At 45.4% G+C, this 20264-nt stretch overlaps 1 protein-coding gene across 2 annotated transcripts in view; it reads left to right on the top strand.

Moving 5' to 3' along the window:
* Positions 1–20264, top strand: part of Sil1 (SIL1 nucleotide exchange factor) — a 238878-nt gene that overhangs the window by 138579 nt on the left and 80035 nt on the right. For both annotated transcript variants that reach the window (XM_028886778.2, XM_037197073.1), the window contains exon 4: positions 14158–14278. In XM_028886778.2, coding sequence (XP_028742611.1) covers positions 14158–14278 — 121 coding nt within the window. The remainder of the gene's footprint in view (positions 1–14157; positions 14279–20264) is intronic.

Below are 20264 nucleotides of genomic sequence, written 5' to 3'. Positions count from 1 at the left end.
CACCTCTCTTCTATAGAACTTAGGCAGGTGTTTGTCGAGAACTGTTAACACAGTTTGAGCATCGATCATGGCACTGGTCCCTGGCTCCTAGCTGGGGAAATGAACAAGTCAGGCAACAACAAAGAAAACGCCATATTGAGAGCTCCTTAATGTCAGCCCTAGGCGTCTCCACTGTGTAGTTCTTTACTCCTTATGGTGAACTTTATTAACCCTGTCACACTGATGCTGTGGTGTCTGCTCTGTAGATGAGTCAGAGCGTATTGGTACAAGATGTCAGACTGCCAGAGCTATCAAGTGGTGGAGCAGGGTCTTCACAAGCGCTTCCTCTGCCGCCCAGGCTGAGCACTAACTGGCGTCATCCGCATGGCTCAGCGCTGCAGCTCGGGCTGGTGAAACCAGCAATGCAGATGAAGAGAAGACGGAGCACAGTTCAGTGGGTCTCTCAGTACCCGTCGTAGTCCAAACTGTCGAGATAAGAAGCAGCACACTGGGCTTATCCCCCCACATGCCTGTAGGCGAAGGAAGGCTTACTTTACTGACATCATTTGTTCCAGGTGCCTACCATGGGAAGGGGCAAGGATCTGTGACCAGCTGTTTTGGTGGCTGTCTGTTCCACACTGTACCTGTTGTTCCGCCTTCCTTTCCTACTCTGGTTTGTACTCCAAGGCGACAGCAGTGAGGGGGCAGATGCCCCTCTCCTTTATGGATAATCCAGAGAAAAATTCTCTAGGAATTTTGCCCCTCTAGTCATCCCTGTGGAGCTCCTCCGTGTGTGCTGCTGAGAGCTCACAAGTGGAGGGACTGAGGGACTTTTGTGGTAGAGAGATTACGGGGGTCAGTAGTGCTTGGTATTATTTTGAAATGATTCCTAGAACCATGTTTGGCTGTGGAAGTAACAAGTGCTATAAAGAGAACAAACTGTGCCAATTATGGTGACAGGTTCCTTGGGGATTGATGTGGTAGGGAGAGAAAAAGATTAAAAATGAAGTCTCCATACCTTGGCCCTTTGGTCTTTTAACCTTCTTATTAAATTATGATTTCTCCTTTAGGAAAACAAATGAGGACAAAACACACGTGCAGAATGCAGCCTGTGTGCTTTACATTGGCTAATGAGCAGGTTTAGCACTCTTTGGTTCTCAGTCAGCCCGTGTTCAAAGTGTCAATTAACCAATGAATATTATGAGAAACAAGAGTCAGAAATGGTTGTGTCGTTCCTGCTAATGAGCTGCTAATGAAATTGTGCCTGGGTGGGAAAGGCGTGCACTCCGGAGTCCTCAGGAGCCTCCTCTAGCAACTGAGCAGTGGCAAACCTGACACCTCTGATCCCTGAGAGACAGGCACGTTTAACTCCTTCACTCCCAGCTTGTCCGGCTCTCACCTCTGCCTTATGTAGTGAAGCTTGTTGCTACTGTATCATGCTTAACTTCAGTTGGGGCAAGAATTTTTTAAATGATCTTTATTTTACTGAATAGCTTTGAAGCAGGTTTCCCCCAACTTCCTTGGGTCTGTGGATGAGACCTTTTCCTGTTTTCTAATTTTTTTTAGTCTTTTCTCTCCTTGTCCCCAACTCTCCCTCCCTCCCTGCCTGCCCTCTCCGGTGAAGTCTGAGTAAGTTCAGTTTCTGTAAAGGTCAGGGAACAAGGAGTGGATGGGGACTGTACCTTACAAAGAGATACGGCAGTCAGTGGTGAACTTACCAGAAAACCAGATTACCACCCCCACCCCGTGAGGGTAAAGACCACAAGCCCAGATCACGGGGCACTGCTGTGCTTGCCAGTCTTCCTTGCCTGGTCCTGTAAGCAGGAAAGAGGGCAGAGAGACCAGGTATGGGCAGTGAGCTGGCTGGGAACTAAGTACAGATGTGTACTATGGGCTTCTTTGCCTTCTTCATCCCAGTCTCCTTTATTCACCCCTGAATTATTAAATGTGGGGCTGCGATAGGTCCCTGGGGGCTGATGGGAAAACTTATTGCACGTGCTTAAAGGTCTGATGCTTTTGTGGGAGAATGCTGACGGGAGGGTGGCAGAAAGCCTAGTTTTTCTGGTCCTTATTACTGCTCAGTCTCCTCACTTCACACCCATCCCCGAGTTCAGGCTCTGTTGTGTCTGAGAGGACGGTGGCGGTGATTCCGGCCTGACAGCCTTTTGTTCCTTGAATTCTCCAGGTTTACAGGCTGAGTTCCAGGTGCTTCAAACATGCTCAGATATTGCTTTCAGGAAAGCATTCTTTAGGTTTTGGATTTCAAATGTCCTTATCTCTCTCTCCCATTTACTTACTAGGCCTCAGTAACTGGATTGGTTTCATTTATGGGTATGTCCCTCCCAGTAGGTACCAACACAGGTGATCCCGAGCATACACAGTAGACCGTGATAGAAGGAATGTCTAGAAAGCATTAGGCACTTACCCAGGCCTCAGTAAGTGTTCACTGACATGCTAGTTGTAGAGAGGGGGGCTCACTATGTTCACTTATGCTCAGGAGAGCCCTTGTCTGATTCAGGCACTTCTATTGTAACAGGAAATCTTCTCTTTGTTGCGGTTGTGTAGTGTACCCATGTGTGTGGCTGGCTGTATGTTCCCATGCATATCCATGGAGACCAATATTGGTAGTTCTTCCTCTATTTCTCTTCACCTCATTTTTTGAAACAGAGTCTCTCATTGAACCTAGAGTTTACTGTTTGGTTAGGTTGGCTATCCCATGAGCCTCTAGAATCCTCCTCCTTCTGCCCCTGCCAGTGCTGAAGCCCATCACCACTCCCAGCTTTTTAGGAAGTGCTCATGTTTGCACAGCATGCTCTCCACTCATGGACCCGTTCCTCAGCCCCAAGAGAGTTTTCTGAGGGACTTCCACAGTATTTGTCCTTGGAGATTGTGTTAGGGTCCTTTAGAGGAGCAGAACTGCTGGAATTAATCTGTCTCTCATACACACACACACACACACACACACACACACACACACACACACACACACACACATTTTAAGAGTGTCTTACAGACTGTGGTCCAGCTAACCCAATAATGTCTGTCTCCCAGCAGAAAGCCCACAGTCCACGAGGCTGGCTGTCTCCACTGCTCTTCAGTGTACATTGGAATCCTGGAGAAGTCGGCTCTAATGTCAGGGAATCCAGAGCAAGGGCAAGCAGGCCCAGGAGCAGGAGCTCCTTTCTCTCACATCCCTACATAGGCTCTCAGCAGAAGGTGTGGCCTGATTTAGGGAAGGTCTTCTGACCTCAGATGATCCAGACTTAAGGCAGAATTCCTCACATGTGTGCCCAGAACCTGGGGTTTCTTGTTAGTTCTACTGTAGAACTAGCAAGCATGGGCAAGTGTGGCCATCTCAGGAATGCTCTTCTGTGAACTCTGCTTGTCACAGAGGTCAGAGACCAGCTGTCATCTGTCTGCCCGGGCCCTGGAAAGGAGATGGTCGTGTGGGGACAGCAATGAGATTTTTGGACCTTCTTTTTGGAAGGATCATGAAAGCTGATGAGGTAGCCCTCTGAGGGGCTTTACTGTAGCCCAGAGAACTCTGCTCACACTTAGAAGCCATCTCAGAGGACTCTTGTGAGGCCCCACACAGAGTCTAGAGTCTATGACTCAGAGTAAAAGATCTGTTTGGTGAAATTTTTTATTTTTCTCTGTTTGTCATTGTTTAGTCCTTTAAAAAAAATGTGTCAGTATAACCACAACCCAGAATATCTCATTAAGTGTTTTGCTGTTTCAAAAAAAAAAGTCTCTGTTTGTAAACCACTTAAGAAATAACAGCATAAAGTACAGTTCAGGGTTCAGTGCCCTAGAGATCTGTGCACACATTTCTGTCTGTCACTTCTTCAGTTCAACTTCTGCCTTGGAGACAGAGATGCTCATCTGTGTGCAGCAGGGACCTTGCCAGGGCTTGTTTGGGGTTTGAATAAAAAGGCAAAGCAGGAGGATAAGGCTGTGGTAGTCATGGAAACCAGGCCTGGGCTGTCTCAGGGCTGCCCAGCCCTAGTTAGGCGGTGGCGGCCCTAGTGAAGCGTGTGGTGTGGCATATTCTTTCTATTCCTTTCTGTCTGGTGTAGCAGAAGGAGCTGGTGTTCTAGAGGCCTACTGTGTGCCCTGGAGCTGAGCCTGAGCTGTGGGCCTGAGTAATTGGTCCCTGCCCTTCAGAAATACAGCTTTTTAATGGGGATATTTTACTCTTTATATATACCTGAAGAACTTAAAAAAAAAAATAAAGTGTGTTTCATCTTGGTTGACATTTACCTTTTGGGAGACTTTCAGGTTGCTTTCCTGAAATACTTTTTATTTCTTCTGAACATATAGCACATTAGGGAAAGCAGATGTGGTAAATTCTTTTTATTTGTTACATAAGGGTGCAAAGATTCAGAAAGATAAAGGAATTTGGCTAAATTTATCTGGCTACCAAAGACAAACCTGCTTGGGTATCAGAGTTTCAGGGCCCATAGTAGTGTGGTGTCTTAATACAACTTACTTGTCACAGAGAGGCAGGCAGGCAGTTATCTTTTTCAAGTGCATGATTTATTGTTCACACACCAGAGAGAGAGGGAAAGCACACAGCAAATGAATTCAACAACCTAACAATCTAGCACTAAGTGATGCAACAATATCTGGAGGCAGGATTCACTCACTGACAGTGGGTCGAGGGTCAGGTTAGAAGTCCGATTGCCCAGGGCTTGTCGATTCGCCACATCCACATCTACTGGTGGGGGAAGGGCAGAGAATGTTCCTTGAGAGAGACAGAAGCCTCAGTTGTGCTTAGCCAGGTCAACTAGAGTCCCAGACACTCAGCAGTCACCAAGGTCAGAGCCAGGCCAATGGTAGGGGGACCTGGTGGGAGAGGCAGTCACTGAAACTGTCCCTTGTTGCTAAAGTGTGTGGCTGTGTGCCTTGAATTACAATGGAGACCAGTCTGTTGAGCTGCTTGGAGTCTGGGTTTTTAGGGCCCTTCAGAGGCTCACCCTGTTCTTGTTGACTTTTTGGTTCCTGCTTCTGACTGGCTATGGCTCCCAGGCATTGCTGGTAAACCCAGGTGCTCATTTGGATGTCAGCATGTTCTGATGTCAGGATGTTGAGCCAGGTGACTCCACTTTTGTTTTCTTAATTTTTTTGTTGTTTTTGTAAGTGTTTATTGTTGTAGGATATTACTTTAAGGTGTGTTGCATTTGTTTAACTATATGAGCTGTGTTACTATGCCTGACTAAAATGGCCTGATGGTCTAATAAAGAACTGAACGGCCAATAGCAAGGCAGGAGAGAGAGATAGGTGGGGCTGGCAGGCAGAGAGAATAAATAGAAGGAGAAATCTGGGAAGAAGAAAGAAGGAAGCAACCAGAGAAAGAGGAGGACTCCAGGGGCCAGCCACCCAGCTACACAGCCAGCCACAGAGAAAGAGTGAAAGTAAGATTACAGAAGTAAGAAAAGGAAAAGCCCAGAGGCAAAAGGTAGACGGGATAAGTTAAGTTAAGGAAAGCTGGCAAGAAACAAGCCAAGCTAGGGCCGGACATTCATAATTAAGAATAAGCCTCTGTGTATGATTTATTTGGGAGCTGGGTGGCGGGCCCCCCCAAAAAGAGTGAAACAAACAAACAGTTCACTGTATGTGCCAATGGGGACAGCCTTTTGGCTTTATACTTCTGTATCCAGGCATATCTAAAACCCTGGTGTGGAGAACCTCTTTGCAGGATCCACAGAATATACCTCATACCTCTTCCCTCCTGAAGCCACAAAACAGAAACACCTGCTGCCAGGCAGGAACAAGAGCGTCCATCTTAGTTGGTGCTGTGTCTGCTGAGGCTGGGCAGCCAGCTGATGCCACAGTCTCATGGCCTGAGGAGGTCTCTGTGGTTTTGAGTCCTGGAGGGACAAATTTTAATCACTGGGCCCTAGGAAGAGCTAGGACAAATACTGAGTCAGGCAACATTTGTTAATGGGTGAAATGTATCTTTTCCAGCCATGACAAATTGGCATCTGTAGGCTGAATTCTATTTATAGCTATGTTTTGTTTAGCTTTCAGATGTTCAAATTTGACTGCATTTTGAAAGGGCACACTTTTCACAGGCCTGGCCATTCTCTGTTCTCACAGATGGCCCTTCCCTCTCTCTCTTCACCAGCCTTACTCCATGGACACTTGTGTCCTACCCCTGGGTCACCACTCTTTTTTTTTTTTTTTCGAGACAGGGTTTCTCTGTGTAGTCCTGGCTGTCCTGGATCTCGCTCTGTAGACCAGGCTGGCCTCCAACTCACACATATCCCAAGTGCCTCCCAAGTGCTGGGATTAAAGGCGTGCGCCACCACTGCCTGGCTAGCATCACTATTCTTACCTGCTCTTCTCCCAGGTCTCTTTGCCCAGGTCTTCATGGTCTTAGACTTCCTGACTCTTACTCTGTTGTCCTTCCCAGAACTGCTTTCCTGGGACTGTCTCTAGGTCCTGAGTTTAAAGGCTGTCTTGGCCCCTAGAAATAGTTGTTGTCATTGGATTGCATCTGATAAACTCATCCCTTCTCAAAGATTAAAAGGACAGTAGTCTTTACCTGAACAAATAAAAATTTTTAACAAATTTACTGAGAGTTTACGAGTTCACTCATTTAAAATGTACAGTGAGAATAATTCTCAAATGTTCTAAGGAAGATAGGCAGAATACAAAGGTAGTTTCTAGACTGTGATGTTCCATGGAGCAGAAAAACTTCAAATGACAATTCTGGGGACGAAAGCCAACTTTTTACTTTGCTGAGTTAAAGACTTTAGCATAGAAACCGACTAGCATCTATCATCATCATTATCACATTTTGCAAAAGGACATTTTAACACTAAAAAGAATCATTATTTTATTAGCTGCTCATAACTTTCCTGTTTCAGGACCATTGGGATGAATTGCCACCATAAACAAAACACCTCAAAGCCTGGCAGCTTAAAGCAACAGTAATTCCCTCTTGTGTAGCTCTGACTCTCAGAACTAGTCATAGCTCACACACCCTTCATGTGCCCCAAGAGAAACAGGTAAAGCAGCCAGGATGTAGAGGGATGGGGCACCAAAAGGAATGTAAATACCAAGAACGAGCCAACTACTACAGACTCAGTGACAGAACAATGCCAGAGAGGGTTGGGAAGAAAGGACAGCCCAAGAGACTGTGTGTGGAACCGGTGACAGAGAGCTGCACAGTGACGCTAAGGTCTTTGAGAAACTGTTTCTCATAGAGATAGGGATTGGCAGCCGGGCGTGCTGATGCCAGCCCTTGGGAGGCAGTGGCAGGCGGATCTCTGTGAGTTCAAGGCCAGCCTGGTCTACAAAGAGAGTTTCAGGACAGCCAGGACTACACAGAGAGACCCTGTCTTGGAAAAAAAAAAAAAAAAAAAAAAGATACGGACTGGCATTAAATTTTTGTTTACAGCTTTTTGTTGGTGTATGTTATTGGTATGTGTCTGTGCACGTGTGACGCACATGCCACGGCTCCTGTACGGGTCAGAGGACAGCTGGAGGAGCTGGTTCTCTTCTCCCACCACGTGGGGCCCAGGGATTGAACCCAGGTTTGTGAGGGGTGGGGCAAGTGCCTTTATTCACTGAGCTCTCTTGCTAGCCCATAGGTTGGCATTTTTGAAACTCATAGCTTTACACTGTGGAGTTTAATTTATTGTAAATGTGTCATAGATAATGAGAGCCAGGTTTCTCATGGTTGGAGAAATTGTCATAGATAAGGAAAGTGAGAAGACAGGTGATTCTGTTACGTTAGATTGGAGTCTGTGGTATTTGTATAAATTTGTAAGTTTCAAAATATATATAGGTAAGGGCTGATAGAGTGTTTGCCTAGCATGAGGCACCGGTTCAGTCCCCAGCACCATATAAAACAGACATTGTGGCACATATCCGTAACCTCAGCGCTCAGGAGGGAGGCAGGAGAACCAGAAGCTCAAGTCATCATCAGCCTGGGCTGAGTGAGACCCTATCACAAAAGCACATGCACCCAGACAAACAAAGTATCAGTGTGTTTGGGTATGTGTTCTACTTATACAGGGATGAGGGATCTGTGTCCCTCCCTAGTAGGAATGAACAACTAGCATTAACCTTGGTTTCTAAACACTGTCTGCCAATAAGAAAGGAGAGCTGAGAAAAGGAAACTGTAAGGTGTACAGTGGAACTTCTTGAGGAATCAGAAAGTAAAGAAATACTGTGAAAAAGAAAATGGTGTTGAGGAAGCAGGTATTTGCTAAGATAATGTGAGAGCCGACCAAAGGAACGCCTCCTCATTGTTAAAGTTGAAACATTTTGAGCAGCAGAATAATTGCTACTCTTGGGCTGGAGAGAGGGCTACACAAGCAAGAGGCCCAGAGCCTGCTCCCCAGAACCCACAGAAGCAGAGCTCTGAGCCCCAGAGTCCACATAAATGAGGGGGGCCTGGTGGCCGCCTGCAACTCCAGCCTTGGAAGATGGACACTGGCTGTGGTGGTTTGGACGAGATGCCTTCCATACCTGGTCTCTAGTCTGTGCCTGTTTAGGCAGGGTTAGGAAGTGTGGCCTCGCTGAGGGAAGTACGCCACTCTGGCTTCGAAGGTTCAAAAGGCCATTCTGAGTTAGCTCAAAATATGCAGGGGATTTCCAGGGTAAGCTAGCTATTGAGACAACCCTTATTTGTGAGCTCTGGGTTTGATTGAGAGACCCTGTTTAAAGAGTAAGGTGGAAGTATGAAATAGGGAGGAGAGTCCTGATGTTAACCTTGGACTTCCACACTTGCGTACCCACACTTCTATGAACATGCATGTATGGATATACACACCACACATGTATATACATGAGAAGAGGGAGGAAGGAAAAACCAAAACCCAATAGTAACCTCTAGAACAAGGAAACAACTGGATAGTGGTAACACTGGTAGGGTGTAAAGGGGGTCTTTAATTAGTTAACACTAATATTAATTTTTCTATGACTGTAAGATATTAACTTTGGGAAAGGGTGTTTGGAATATGTGGGAACTGTACTGTTTCTGCAATTTTTTAAACAAATTTAAAATTACCTCAAGTAAATTCCTACAGCTCAGCTTGACATGGCCGATTATGTTGATACTTAGTGTGATCTACCTCCAACCTGCAGTTTGTATCCACGGTTGGCTCCATGGGTCTCTCTAGGAGTGACAAATTTCCTTATGGTGATAATAGACACCAGGGGACAAAAGCCTAGTCCAAACAGTGTGTTTGGTAGTCTTGTTAGGCAAAGCATCTCCTAAGCCAAGTCCACTGGCAAGTCCACTCTGCCCTTAGTTAGGAAGACGTGCAGGGCTACATAGTATAGAGTAGGAGGCAGAGAGGGAGAAAATTGGTGCAACGTTGTGATCCAGATGAGAAAAGTGGGCGTCATGTACCTGGGTCCTGGTGACGGCACAGTGACAGTCTCGGGAGGGAGAGCATGGGTGCTTTCTGTAGAAATGTGGTCTCTGTGGGCTGGGCTAATAAGGCTGGCATCTGCCTCCAAGGAGTCAGTGGTGGAGTAACAGCCCCCGGAGGCTTTGGGGGCTTGTACTGGTTTGGGATCCCAGTCATCTGCCCTTGTCTTCTCTTCATCCAATGCCTCTTTCTTTTTCTGGCTGTCTTGTTACTTCTCTGCTCTTTCCCAGTGCTTCCTTGGTTGGTTGGTTTGTTTGCTATTTTTTCATTCCTTTACAGAAGCTGGGAGATGCGGGTCAGATCACATTCCAACTTGGCATTTTTCCCAGCAGGGTGGAAACATTTGAAATGCTCTGTTTTCCGTTGCCCCTGTGACTGCAGCCACAACTGGCTGGCTTCATAGACTAACTGAGCTCCACCAGTGTTTGGATCAACGCTATTGTGCTTCTTCTTGCCCCCTGTGGCGGCTCATGTGAAAAGAGCAATTTTGGAATTTTCTCCAAATCAAATAATTATTCACATAGGATCCTATTCCTCTTCCACCCATTATGTCTGAAGCTTATGTATTCTTGTTCTTTCTTTATCCCATTTCTAACTGAGATCAAAATCAGAAAAAATTAAGGTGTCACTATTGTTATTATAAACATTAGTACTTTATTACAAAAATAACTCTTAACATGACCACTTGTTATGAATCTGTTTGCTCCAGTGAAAATCTCTCAGTCAATAAAGATTCCTCTTTCTGTATTAAAATTTTCACTCAACAAATAGTCATTGAGCATTCAGTGTAAACTGAACCATGAGGCAATCCCTAGGAAGAAAATGGTGAACATATAATCAGATAAACTTCAAAAACTTAGAAATATGGATGGTGGTGCATGCCATAACATGATTGTGGTGCTGTGAAACCTCTTGGATAGACAGATCTGGTCTGAGGAAGCAGACCGCTGCTCAGAGCGGGTGAGAGGCCCTTAGCTCGGATGGAGACGTGAGGTAGAGGTGGTACTAGATGGAGTGTTCTAGGCAGAGAGAACAGCAGGTAAAATGGCCCTCTGATGGGGGTACATATTCGTTCATGGAGTGGAGCATGAGGATAAGGGGTAACCAAGGCTGAAGAGGGGGTCACTGGTGGACCTCACTGACTAGGGTAACGATTTTCTCTTTTCTCCTAAGAATAATAGGAAACCATCAGGTTTGAAGTAGAGAATATACTCATTAATTCTCTCTCTCTCTAACTCCCTCCCTCTCCTCCCTCTCCTCCCTCTCCTCCCTCTCCTCCCCCTCTGTCCCTCTCCCTCTCTCTCTCTCTCTCTCTCTCTCTCTCTCTCTCTCTCTCTCTCTCACACACACACACACACACACACACACACACACACACACACACACACACACACAGAAGGGTGGGGTGGGGCAGGCCTGTTGGGAAGTTATGACAGCGTCCAGATGAAAAATGATGATAGTCTGGACAAAAGCAATAGTGGAAAGATGGAGAAGAGGTTTTGTTTTTATTCTTGATTTTTTAATTTTTTTTTCCTTTTAAAGATTTTTTTTTATTTGTCAGGTGGTGGTGGCACACACCTTTAATCTTAATGCTCATTTGACAGAGCAGGTGGATCTGTGAGTTCCAGGCCAGCCTGGTCTACAGAGTGAGTTCCAAGACAGCCAGGGCCACACAGAGAAACACTGTCTTGAAATGCCAAAACAAATAAACAAGTAAATAAATAGATTTTATTAGATTTATCACCCAGGCCTGAAGATGCACGCCTTTAACCCCAGCACTCAGGAGGCAGAGGCAGGCAAATCTCTGAGTTTGAGGCCAACCTGGTCTACAGAGTGAGTTCCAGGACAGCCAAAGCTATATAGTGACACCCTGTCTCATAAAACTGAAAGGGGTTAGGAAGAGAGAGAGAGGAGAGACAAATAGACTGAGACATAGCAGAAAAACTGGACGGGTTTTGGAGACGGCAGAACAGACGTGCATACCAGAGGTGATCTGTGTAGTGCACAGTCGGGAAAGAACTGTGCTGTGCTGTGAGTTTCAAATCTCTGCAATACGCACCCAGAAGGGACTGTTCTGTTTATTAGTTTGGGATCTCTCTGGGTGAAGGACCCTCTCTCCCTCCTGTGCTCAGGGAGGGATAATGAAGGATTACCTGTTAGCAATAGAAGTGGACATTTCTCTGCTTTTGCCAGGATTTAGCCTGACCTTTTTCCAGAACCGTCTTATGTCATTAGGATTTTTGTTTGTTTTTAATTTTTTCTTGTGACAGAGTTTCACTCTGCAGCCTACACTGGCCTGGAACTCACTGTGTAGCCCAGGGTGACCGAGGACTTGTGGCAATTCTCCTGCCTCTGCCTCACACGTGCCACCACACTCGGCTCATTAGTTTTATTTCTGTGTTCCAGCAAGAGAAATCAGGCCTCGTGATAGATCAGCAATGTGAATCCCACAGCCTTCCCAGTGCTGTGGTCCAGCCTTGCCCTTGACCCATGCACGGTTTCTGTGATGAAGCCTTTGCACACCGGGTCCTTTCATTTGGGATCCCTTTTCCCCAGTGGGATCCCAGCCAAAGTTTATTAGAAAGCTTCTCCAAGGAAGGACGTTCCCTGCTCTGACTTGAATACACTCTGTCCTTAGAGCAGATGCGTAGGTGGACCGTAGGTTCTGTGTGTTTTAGCCAGCGCTACAGCCCCTCCTTCTGCAGTGGACTGGCAGGGTGGAGAGGACACGTCACAGTGTGGTGGTTCCCAGTCCCTTGGTTGGAGGCAGAGTGGCTACAGTCACTCAAGAATCTACTGTGGTCCTGCTAGCATTGAGAACGCTCAGTCTCTGCTGCCTCAGTGCTGTGTAGTCTCCGGGTTCCTGTGACCATCTTGAGAGGGCTTGTGCTATGGTTTGTTTGTTTGTTTGTTTGTTTGTTTGTTTGTTTTCCCTTACAACGAATTTTTCAGATTATCACTTTTGTTTTAAAGGTTTCACTATGTAGCTCAAAAGTGTCCTCATACTTAGTACCCAGGCTAGCCTCAAACTCAAAATTCTCCTGCCTCAGGCTCTAAGTGTTGGGATTAGAGGTATTACTATCATGCCTGTTTTCTATTTTGTGTTCCTGAATCAAGCTCAGGACATCAATACACAGGACCATCCTCTGGCCGAGAAAACAGGCAATGACCAAGTGTCAGAATTAAAATCTTTTTTTTTTTTTTTTTTTTAAAGAAAAGTTCTCATTCATCTCATGCCTTTATCTCCTGAATGCCAGGCTTAGAGGTATGTGCCACCACCCCCAGTTTAGGAGCATCATTTTTGTTTCAAATTTCCAGTCTCCAAAAAGTTCCTTCTATGAACTGTCAATCTTTGCAGCCATTGATAATCATCTCTGTGCTGGCGTGCTCTATGTTTTGGTACATGCCTGTAATCCCAGCACTTAGGAGGCTCAGGTAAGAGGATTAAGGGTTTAAGGCCAGCCTGGGCTACATAATGAGTTCTAGGATAGCTAGGTTACATGGTGAGAACAATAAATCATTTTTTTTTTTATTTCTAGAACCTACAGAAAAATTATTTTCATATTCCTAGAAGCTACCATGGTGGTCTGGTGTGTAATAGTTGCCTGGTAAATGAATTTCCCTGAATGATTGAATGAATGAGTGTAATGTTCTATTTGTAGTACGTGATATTGGCATAGTTGCTTGTAAACTATCCCTGGGTACTTTTGTGCATTGCAGACACATAACCCATCCATTTACAACACTTGTTTCCCCAGCTAATGGATCTGTTCCTCTGAGATAAGTGGGCGTAGTTTTTCAGTTTCTCTTAGCTCTGCTGCCTGCTTCCTTGGCTGCTATATCTTGCTGCTTTTTTTTTTTTCTTTTCTTTTTCTTTTTTTCTTTTGATGCAGATTTCTCTGTGTAGCCCTGCAGACCAGGCTGTCTTTGAACTCAGAGATCTGCCTGCCTCTGTCTCCAGAGTGCTGGGACTAAAGGCGTGCATCACCAAGCCCGGCAGCTTCCTTTTTCTTATGCATGAGTGTTATGAACCACATACTTTATATACCAACCTCTGGCTTACAGGCTGGGGAAATCCAAAAGGAAGAAATACAGTTCCTGTGATCGGGAAAAAGATACAAAAGAGCCTGGTTTTAAAAATGAGGGTGATGAGCTACAAAGCTTGCTAGCATTCTGGGATATCCTGGATGCTGTGCGACTTTCAAGGGAGGGGCAAGAAAGGTGTAACAGAAAAAGACAGTAATGTCACCATGTAGTGATGGTGGTTGAGGAGTTATCCAGCATTTACCCACTGCATACAGCAAAGCTTATTAGCCATGCTCACAAAAGGTACAAAGTAGACTTCATAATCACATTCTTTTTTTTTTTTTTTTTTTTGGTTTTTCGAGACAGGGTTTTTCTGTGTAGCTTTGCGCCTTTCCTGGAACTCACTTGGTAGCCCAGGCTGGCCTCAAACTCACAGAGATCCGCCTGGCTCTGCCTCCTGAGTGTTGGGATTAAAGGAGTGCGCCACCACCGCCCAGCTATAATCACATTCTTATAAGCAGATGTTGATCTTAAGATTGTGGGTCCTTTTGACCACCTTACCTTAACATCTTATAGACTCTTTTACAGAACAGTAAAATAGTCTGTGTGAGTAGAGTGTGGGAGCCAGGACACAGAGAGCTGGGTCAAAGAGGTAAACTGATCTTCAGAAACTGCTCAGTCCTGTGGTGTGTACCAGCCATTCCACCCCACTGTCCTGCCAAGGTTCCTGTACCCCTGTAACTTCTCTGTTCCTGACTTTCAGGTCAGGCTGTTCCTGCAGGATCCCATGTGCGACTGAATCTACAGACTGGAGCAAGAGAGGTGAAACTCCAACAAGAAGACAAATTCCAGAATAATTTGAAAGGATTTAAAAAAGGCAAAAGGTACTATATTGGTCCTAGGGACTAGGAGCCTTAGTAATGACATTGATTTGGAAATACTAACAATGTTACCCAGTTCATGAGTGTGAATTTGTTTGTTATTTCAAGACATGGATTTTCTGTGTAACCCAGGCTGTCCTGCAACTCGCTCTGTAGACCAGGCTGGCCTTGAACTCAGAGATCCGCCTGCCTCTACCCCGAGTGCTGGGACTAAAGGCGTGCACCATGACAGGCTAGGTGTGTTACCATTTTTATTTGAAATTTAGCAGTGTACAATTTGTGATAAATTGTCAGGGTTTTATGGAATTTACTTCCTCCATCTTTGGAAAGAAATATCTTGGGAAGAAAATAGGTGCTGTAGGGGAATGCTTAACCTGTCTTAAAAGTGAAGCTGTTTCCCAGTTCTCTAAGAGCACCCCTTTGAATCCCAACAATTAATGTGCTGATTACCGGTGAGTCATCTATTCATTAAAACAAGCCTGTTAGGCCTTCTGCTTTTCGGTGATACTTCCTTGGTGAACAATAAAATTGCCTTTAGAAGTCTTTAATTCAGACTAACTTTTCCTCTCGTTAGTCAGTGTTAAAATAGGCTTTCTCGTAGTACATGAGTAGAAACTACCACTTTCCCGGTGCTTCCAGGGTTCCTAACTTTTTAATAACCAGTTCAAGTGATTTGATTTTAGAGAATTAACAGTTTCTATTTTTCCTGTTAATTCCCTCAAATTAACAAGTTTCCCTTGCTTAGTGTTTCCTGACAGAGAGGAAAGGAAACTCAGGCACGTGGTGGCCGAGATTTCTAGACCTCTCAGTATTTATATATAGATAGCATTTTAACCCAGGGACCAGACACCTGTGATTGTGCATGTTAGGACTGCTGCCTGTTTGGGTATGGCCAACGAACTAAGTTGGTTCTTACCTTAATGGTTAGAAAAACCATGAGGAATATGTCGTGACTGTGGAAATGATGTGAACTCAGATGCTCCTTTGTTCACATGTCGTCTGTGGCTGCCTTCTTGCTATAGTGGTGGAGTCGAGACAGTCGCAAAGCTTAAAGTACTAACTGGTTATTACAGGGAGTTTGTGGACCCTCTCCCGAAACATGTAAATTATTTGGAATTAATTGTACATTAAATAGGTCCTATTCAGCTTTTTGATTATTAGTAGCTTCGCAAATTTTACAGTTTTGTATATAAACTATGAAGGGATGTTAGAGACCTGGTTCTTTCTTTGTTTTCTTTTTCTTTCTTTCTTTCTTTCTTTCTTTCTTTCTTTCTTTCTTTCTTTCTTTCTTTCTTTCTTTCTTTCTCTCTCTCTCTCTCTTTCTTTCTTTCTTTCTTATTTTAATCTAATTTATTTATTTGTTTGTTTGTTTGTTTTTGAGACAGGGTTTCTCCATGTAACCTTGGCTGTCCTGGAACTCACTCTGTAGATCAGGCTGGCCTCAAACTCAAAGAGAATCACCTGCTTCTGCTTTCTGAGTGTGGGGATTAAAGGCTTGTGCCTCCACTACCCTACTCTTTTTTTCTTTTTATTTCATTAAAAAAAATGTGTATTTGTTTATATATGTGGAGTGTGTGAGGTGCCTGTAGTGGTCAGAAGAGGTTGTCATGTGTCTTAGAACTAGAGTCACAGGTGGTTGTGAGCCACCCAACATAGATGCTGGGAACTGAGCTCAGGTCCTCTGGAAGAACAGCAAGCTCTCTTAACTGCTGAGCCATCCCTCCAGTTCTAAGACCTTCCTTGACATACCTGACCAAGAGATTTAGCTGGTCCATGTGCCTGATTAGTCACAAAACTCACAAGGGAGCATGGGCAGATTTGGACAGTTTTTACATTAGAGTGGAGGCGTTTGTCATCATCCCAGACTAGGGAAGTTCTTCCTTCTTCCCTTCTCTTCACATAGGCCTATACCTGCAGTGGCCCAAATCATACAATTATCCCTTTCTCACAGCCGTATAAGAACAATCAGATATCATTGTACAACCCTGCTAACCTTTCCCCCCTCTAGAAACCATGCATGTACACATGCTTCAGTGTATCCAGGCACTTTGAACTCTTCTCTCACACTTAGTCCAATTCTTACCTTTTAACGAAAAAGCTAACCTCCTGTTTGGCTTAAGAATATTGACCCAGGAACTTGATTAATTGAGAGCTATCAGTTTGTTGTTTTGTAGGCCTCCCACCTCCCCTACCCCGACTGCAGGCCCTCAGAAGGAGCGCTTTCTACTTTGTCTTTGCCCCCTTTTTCAACAGTGCTTTTAGAGCAGGTCTTGACCCTTTGGGGGGGGGCGTTGAATGACCCTTTCACAGGGGTCACATATCACATATCCTGTATATCAGATATTTATATTATGATTCATAACAGTAGCAAAATCACAATTATGAAGTAGCAGCAAAATAATTTTATGATTGGGGGGTCCTCACAACATGAAGAACTGTATTAATGGGTTGCAGCGTCGGGAAGGCTGGGAGTCGCCGCTCTAGAGCAGAAGCCTTCTGTAGAGACACCATAAGGAGGAAGAACACTGGTTCCCACTTTTTCCTCTGCTTTTCTCCTGTGAACTGCTTCTGAGAGCTTTGCCCTAGAATCCCCCAGGATATGCTGGGCATTTCCCTTTCCCTCAGCTGTTGCAGCCCGTCTGGACAGAGCCTCATCCCACATTCTCTAGTCTCATTTCCCTGCATCTTCCTGACTGTGGAGCAGTGGCCTGGGAATAGAGGCTTGGGGCATAAGAGCCAGCATCCTGACCTTGGCAGTGTTGTGGTTATCTGATTAGTGTGTTGTGGAAGACAAGGCATGCAGCCTTCTATCATCAGGTTGTTCAGATGAGTCAATAAACCACTGGGCTGGAGACTTAGGGGAGCCAAGCCTTTCCACTAGTCCTGCTGGTCACATTGCTACTTAGAGCTGTGATCCCTTTGGGCTCTAAGCCTGGGGCAGAGACCCTGCCTTAGGGCTATCTCAGAAGGCACTTACTCTTGGTACTACCTGACTTCAAGCATATTTTTAGGCATGAAAGGCATAAAAGTTTTATTCTACATCGTGTCAACATCTTCATAGAGCAAACTTCTATTTGTCCTGGAATCTTCTTTGAAACTTCCTCCTATGTTAGAGGAGGGAAGGACAGATTCTACTCCATTGACTTGTACCACCTTGGCCAGGCATTTGCCATGCTGTGGTTGCTATAGTGGTGAAGAGATAAGCCAAAGACAAGCTGTTTACCTACTGAATGCCTGTGACAGGCATTGGGGAAACAGTAACAAACGAGACAGACAAGTGGTAACCTCCATGAGGTGAGTGGAGGCAGAAAACCAAGAAAATAAACATATGAGTAAGATAATTACAAATTATAATAAGTTCTAGGGAAGAAATGAGCCAAGGTAATGAGTCTCTGCAGGAGCCCATGTTAGATAGGATGATTTGGGAAGGCAGACCTCATCAGCATATTTGAACTGAAGGCTAAAGAAAGAGAATTTAAATCCCTCAAGCATTATGCTGGTAAATTGGGGGTTATAGCATTTCAAGCAGATGGAACAAAAGGCAGAGTCCAAGGTGTCATCAAGTTTGACAAACAGGAAGATAATTCAAGTGGTTAGAGGAAGAGGCACCGGGACTGAGAGGAGCTGGGAATGGAGTGGTAGATGTGTGGGGCCAGGACACAGTGTGGGGTGTGTTGGGGACGTTCTGAATGCTCTCCGTTCACCTCCAAGTATAGCAGAAAGGACTAGAGCGTTTTAGGCAAGAGAATGGCTTACTGTAGCTTACCAGAATAATTGTTGTGTCTGGATGAGAGATTGAAACCAGAGAAAGAAGCAGAAGCCACCAGGCCACCATTTTCGTGGGACCAGACCCAGTGGTGACTAAGTCCAGGGCATCATGATGTAGAGTGGGTGAATTTAGAGTTAGTTTGGAAGTGTAGCTAAAAGGACTTGCTGGTGACTCCGATGTAGAGGTGGAGAGGGGAGAAGATTGGAATAAGGCCTCGCTTTGGGGTTTGAGCCACTGAGTGCTTAGAGGTGCTATTTTTTGAAATAGAAAAGTTGCAGTTGGACCAGATTTTGAGACAAGTATCATGAGTGATATTTTTTATTAAGTAAGTGTGAAGTATGTGTTAAGCATCTGAGACTCACTTGGATGGGCTAGCTGGCTGGCTCAGAGGGTAAAGGCACTTGCTATCAAACCTGATGACCTGAGTTTTATCCCCGGGACCATGGCGGGAGGAGAGAACCAGAACCAGCAAGTTGTCCTCTAACTCCCGCATACACGCTGTGGAACCACACCTGTACCCCAGTAAATTAACGTAGGTGGGTGTTTGCTGTCGTGTTTTTGAACAAAGGACCTCTGAGACCAAAGATACATGAGATAATACGGTAGCCAGTTTCCCCCTTACTGTGAAAGGAATTACTTATTTGGACTTGAAGTTGCCCAAGTGCCACACCGTCGTGGTAGGGAGGACATGGCAGAGCAGAGTGATTCACATGGTGGAGAGCAGGGCAGGTACAGGAAGATGCAGCTCAGGACATGCCTCCCTCACAGGGATCTACCTCTGTCACCTCCCCAAGTGCCGTCGTTTATGAATCCATCAAGAAGTTAAGCCCATGGTTAGGACAGGGCCTCAGTAGCTAACCGCCACTAGCAGTCTCCACAGATACACTCACAGGTATGCAAAATCCCCTAGGTATGGATTTCTTGTTCTTTAAATTCATCTATTTATTTTACATCCCGGCTGTAGCCCCTTCCCCATCCTCCCCTCCCTGTCCCTCCCCCCTGTTCCCTGCCTCCCACCCTCCAATCCCCTCCTCTTCTGTCTCCATCCAGGAAAGAACAGGTCTCCCGTGAGTATCAACAAAACACAGCATATCAAGTTGTAGTAAGACTAAGCACCTCCCCATGGGCAAGGCGACCCAGTATGAGAAGTAGGGTTCCAAAAGCCAGAGACAGGTCCTGTTCCCACTGTTAGGAGTCCCACAAGAGGACCAAGCTACACAACTGTAACATATATTCAGAGTGCCTAGGTCAGTCTCATGAAGACTCCCTGGTTGTTGATTCAGTCTCTGAGAGCTCCTATGAGCCCAAGTTAGTTGATTGTGTGAGCCTTCTCTTGGTGTCCTCGACCCCTCTGGCTGGTACAATCCTTTCTCCTCCTCTGCAGAGTTCCTGAACTCATCCTAATGTCTGGCTGTGGGTCTGCATCTGCCTCCATCAGTTGCTGGATGATGCTTATCTGCTGACAGTTGGGCCAGACATCAATTTGGTCATAGGAGACGGCCAGTCCAGGCTACTTACCTACTATTGCTAGAAGTCAAAGCTGGGGTCCTCCTCATAGACTCCTGGAAGATTCCCCTGTGCTAGGCTTCTGCCTGACCCGGAAATGCCTCCCCTAGCAGTCCCCTCAGCCCTCTCCCCTTCTGTACCCACTCAACCTGACGAAATAAAGTTGAAAAATAATCATGAAAATCAAGATTAATCCTAAGCAGGTAGTTGTATAAGATCCTGCTGTTTGAGGGGAGGGGTTTGAACTAAAGATATTTGTGGTATTGTGTTCCCCAAAATATTGTGCATGCTAATAAACTTATCTGGGGTCAGAGACAGAACAGCCACAATATTAAACATAGAGGATAGGCAGTGGTAGCCCACGCCTTTAATCCTAGCATTCCAGAGGCAGAAATCCATGTGTTCAAGGATACAGCCAAGCATGGTGACTCATCATGCCTTTAATCCCAAAAAGCCAAGCCTTTAATCCCAGGGAGTGGTGGTAGAAAGCAGAAAGGTATATAAGGCGTGGAAAGCAGAAACTAGAAGCATTTTGGCTGGTTAAGCGTTTGGCTGGTTAAGCTTTCAGGCTTCTAGCAGCAGTTCAGCTGAGACCCATTCTGGATGAGGACTCAGAGGCTTCCAGTCTGAGGAAACAGGACCAGCTGAGGATCTGGCGAGGAGAGGTAGCTGTGGCTTATTCTGTCTCTCTGACCATCCAGCATTTCACCCTAA

The sequence above is a fragment of the Peromyscus leucopus genome, chromosome 19, assembly GCF_004664715.2.
Source record: "Peromyscus leucopus breed LL Stock chromosome 19, UCI_PerLeu_2.1, whole genome shotgun sequence".
In the NCBI taxonomy this organism is placed as follows: Eukaryota; Metazoa; Chordata; class Mammalia; order Rodentia; family Cricetidae; genus Peromyscus; species Peromyscus leucopus.
The sequence above is the reverse complement of the archived record's forward strand: the minus strand, read 5'-3'. Positions and strand labels throughout refer to the sequence as shown.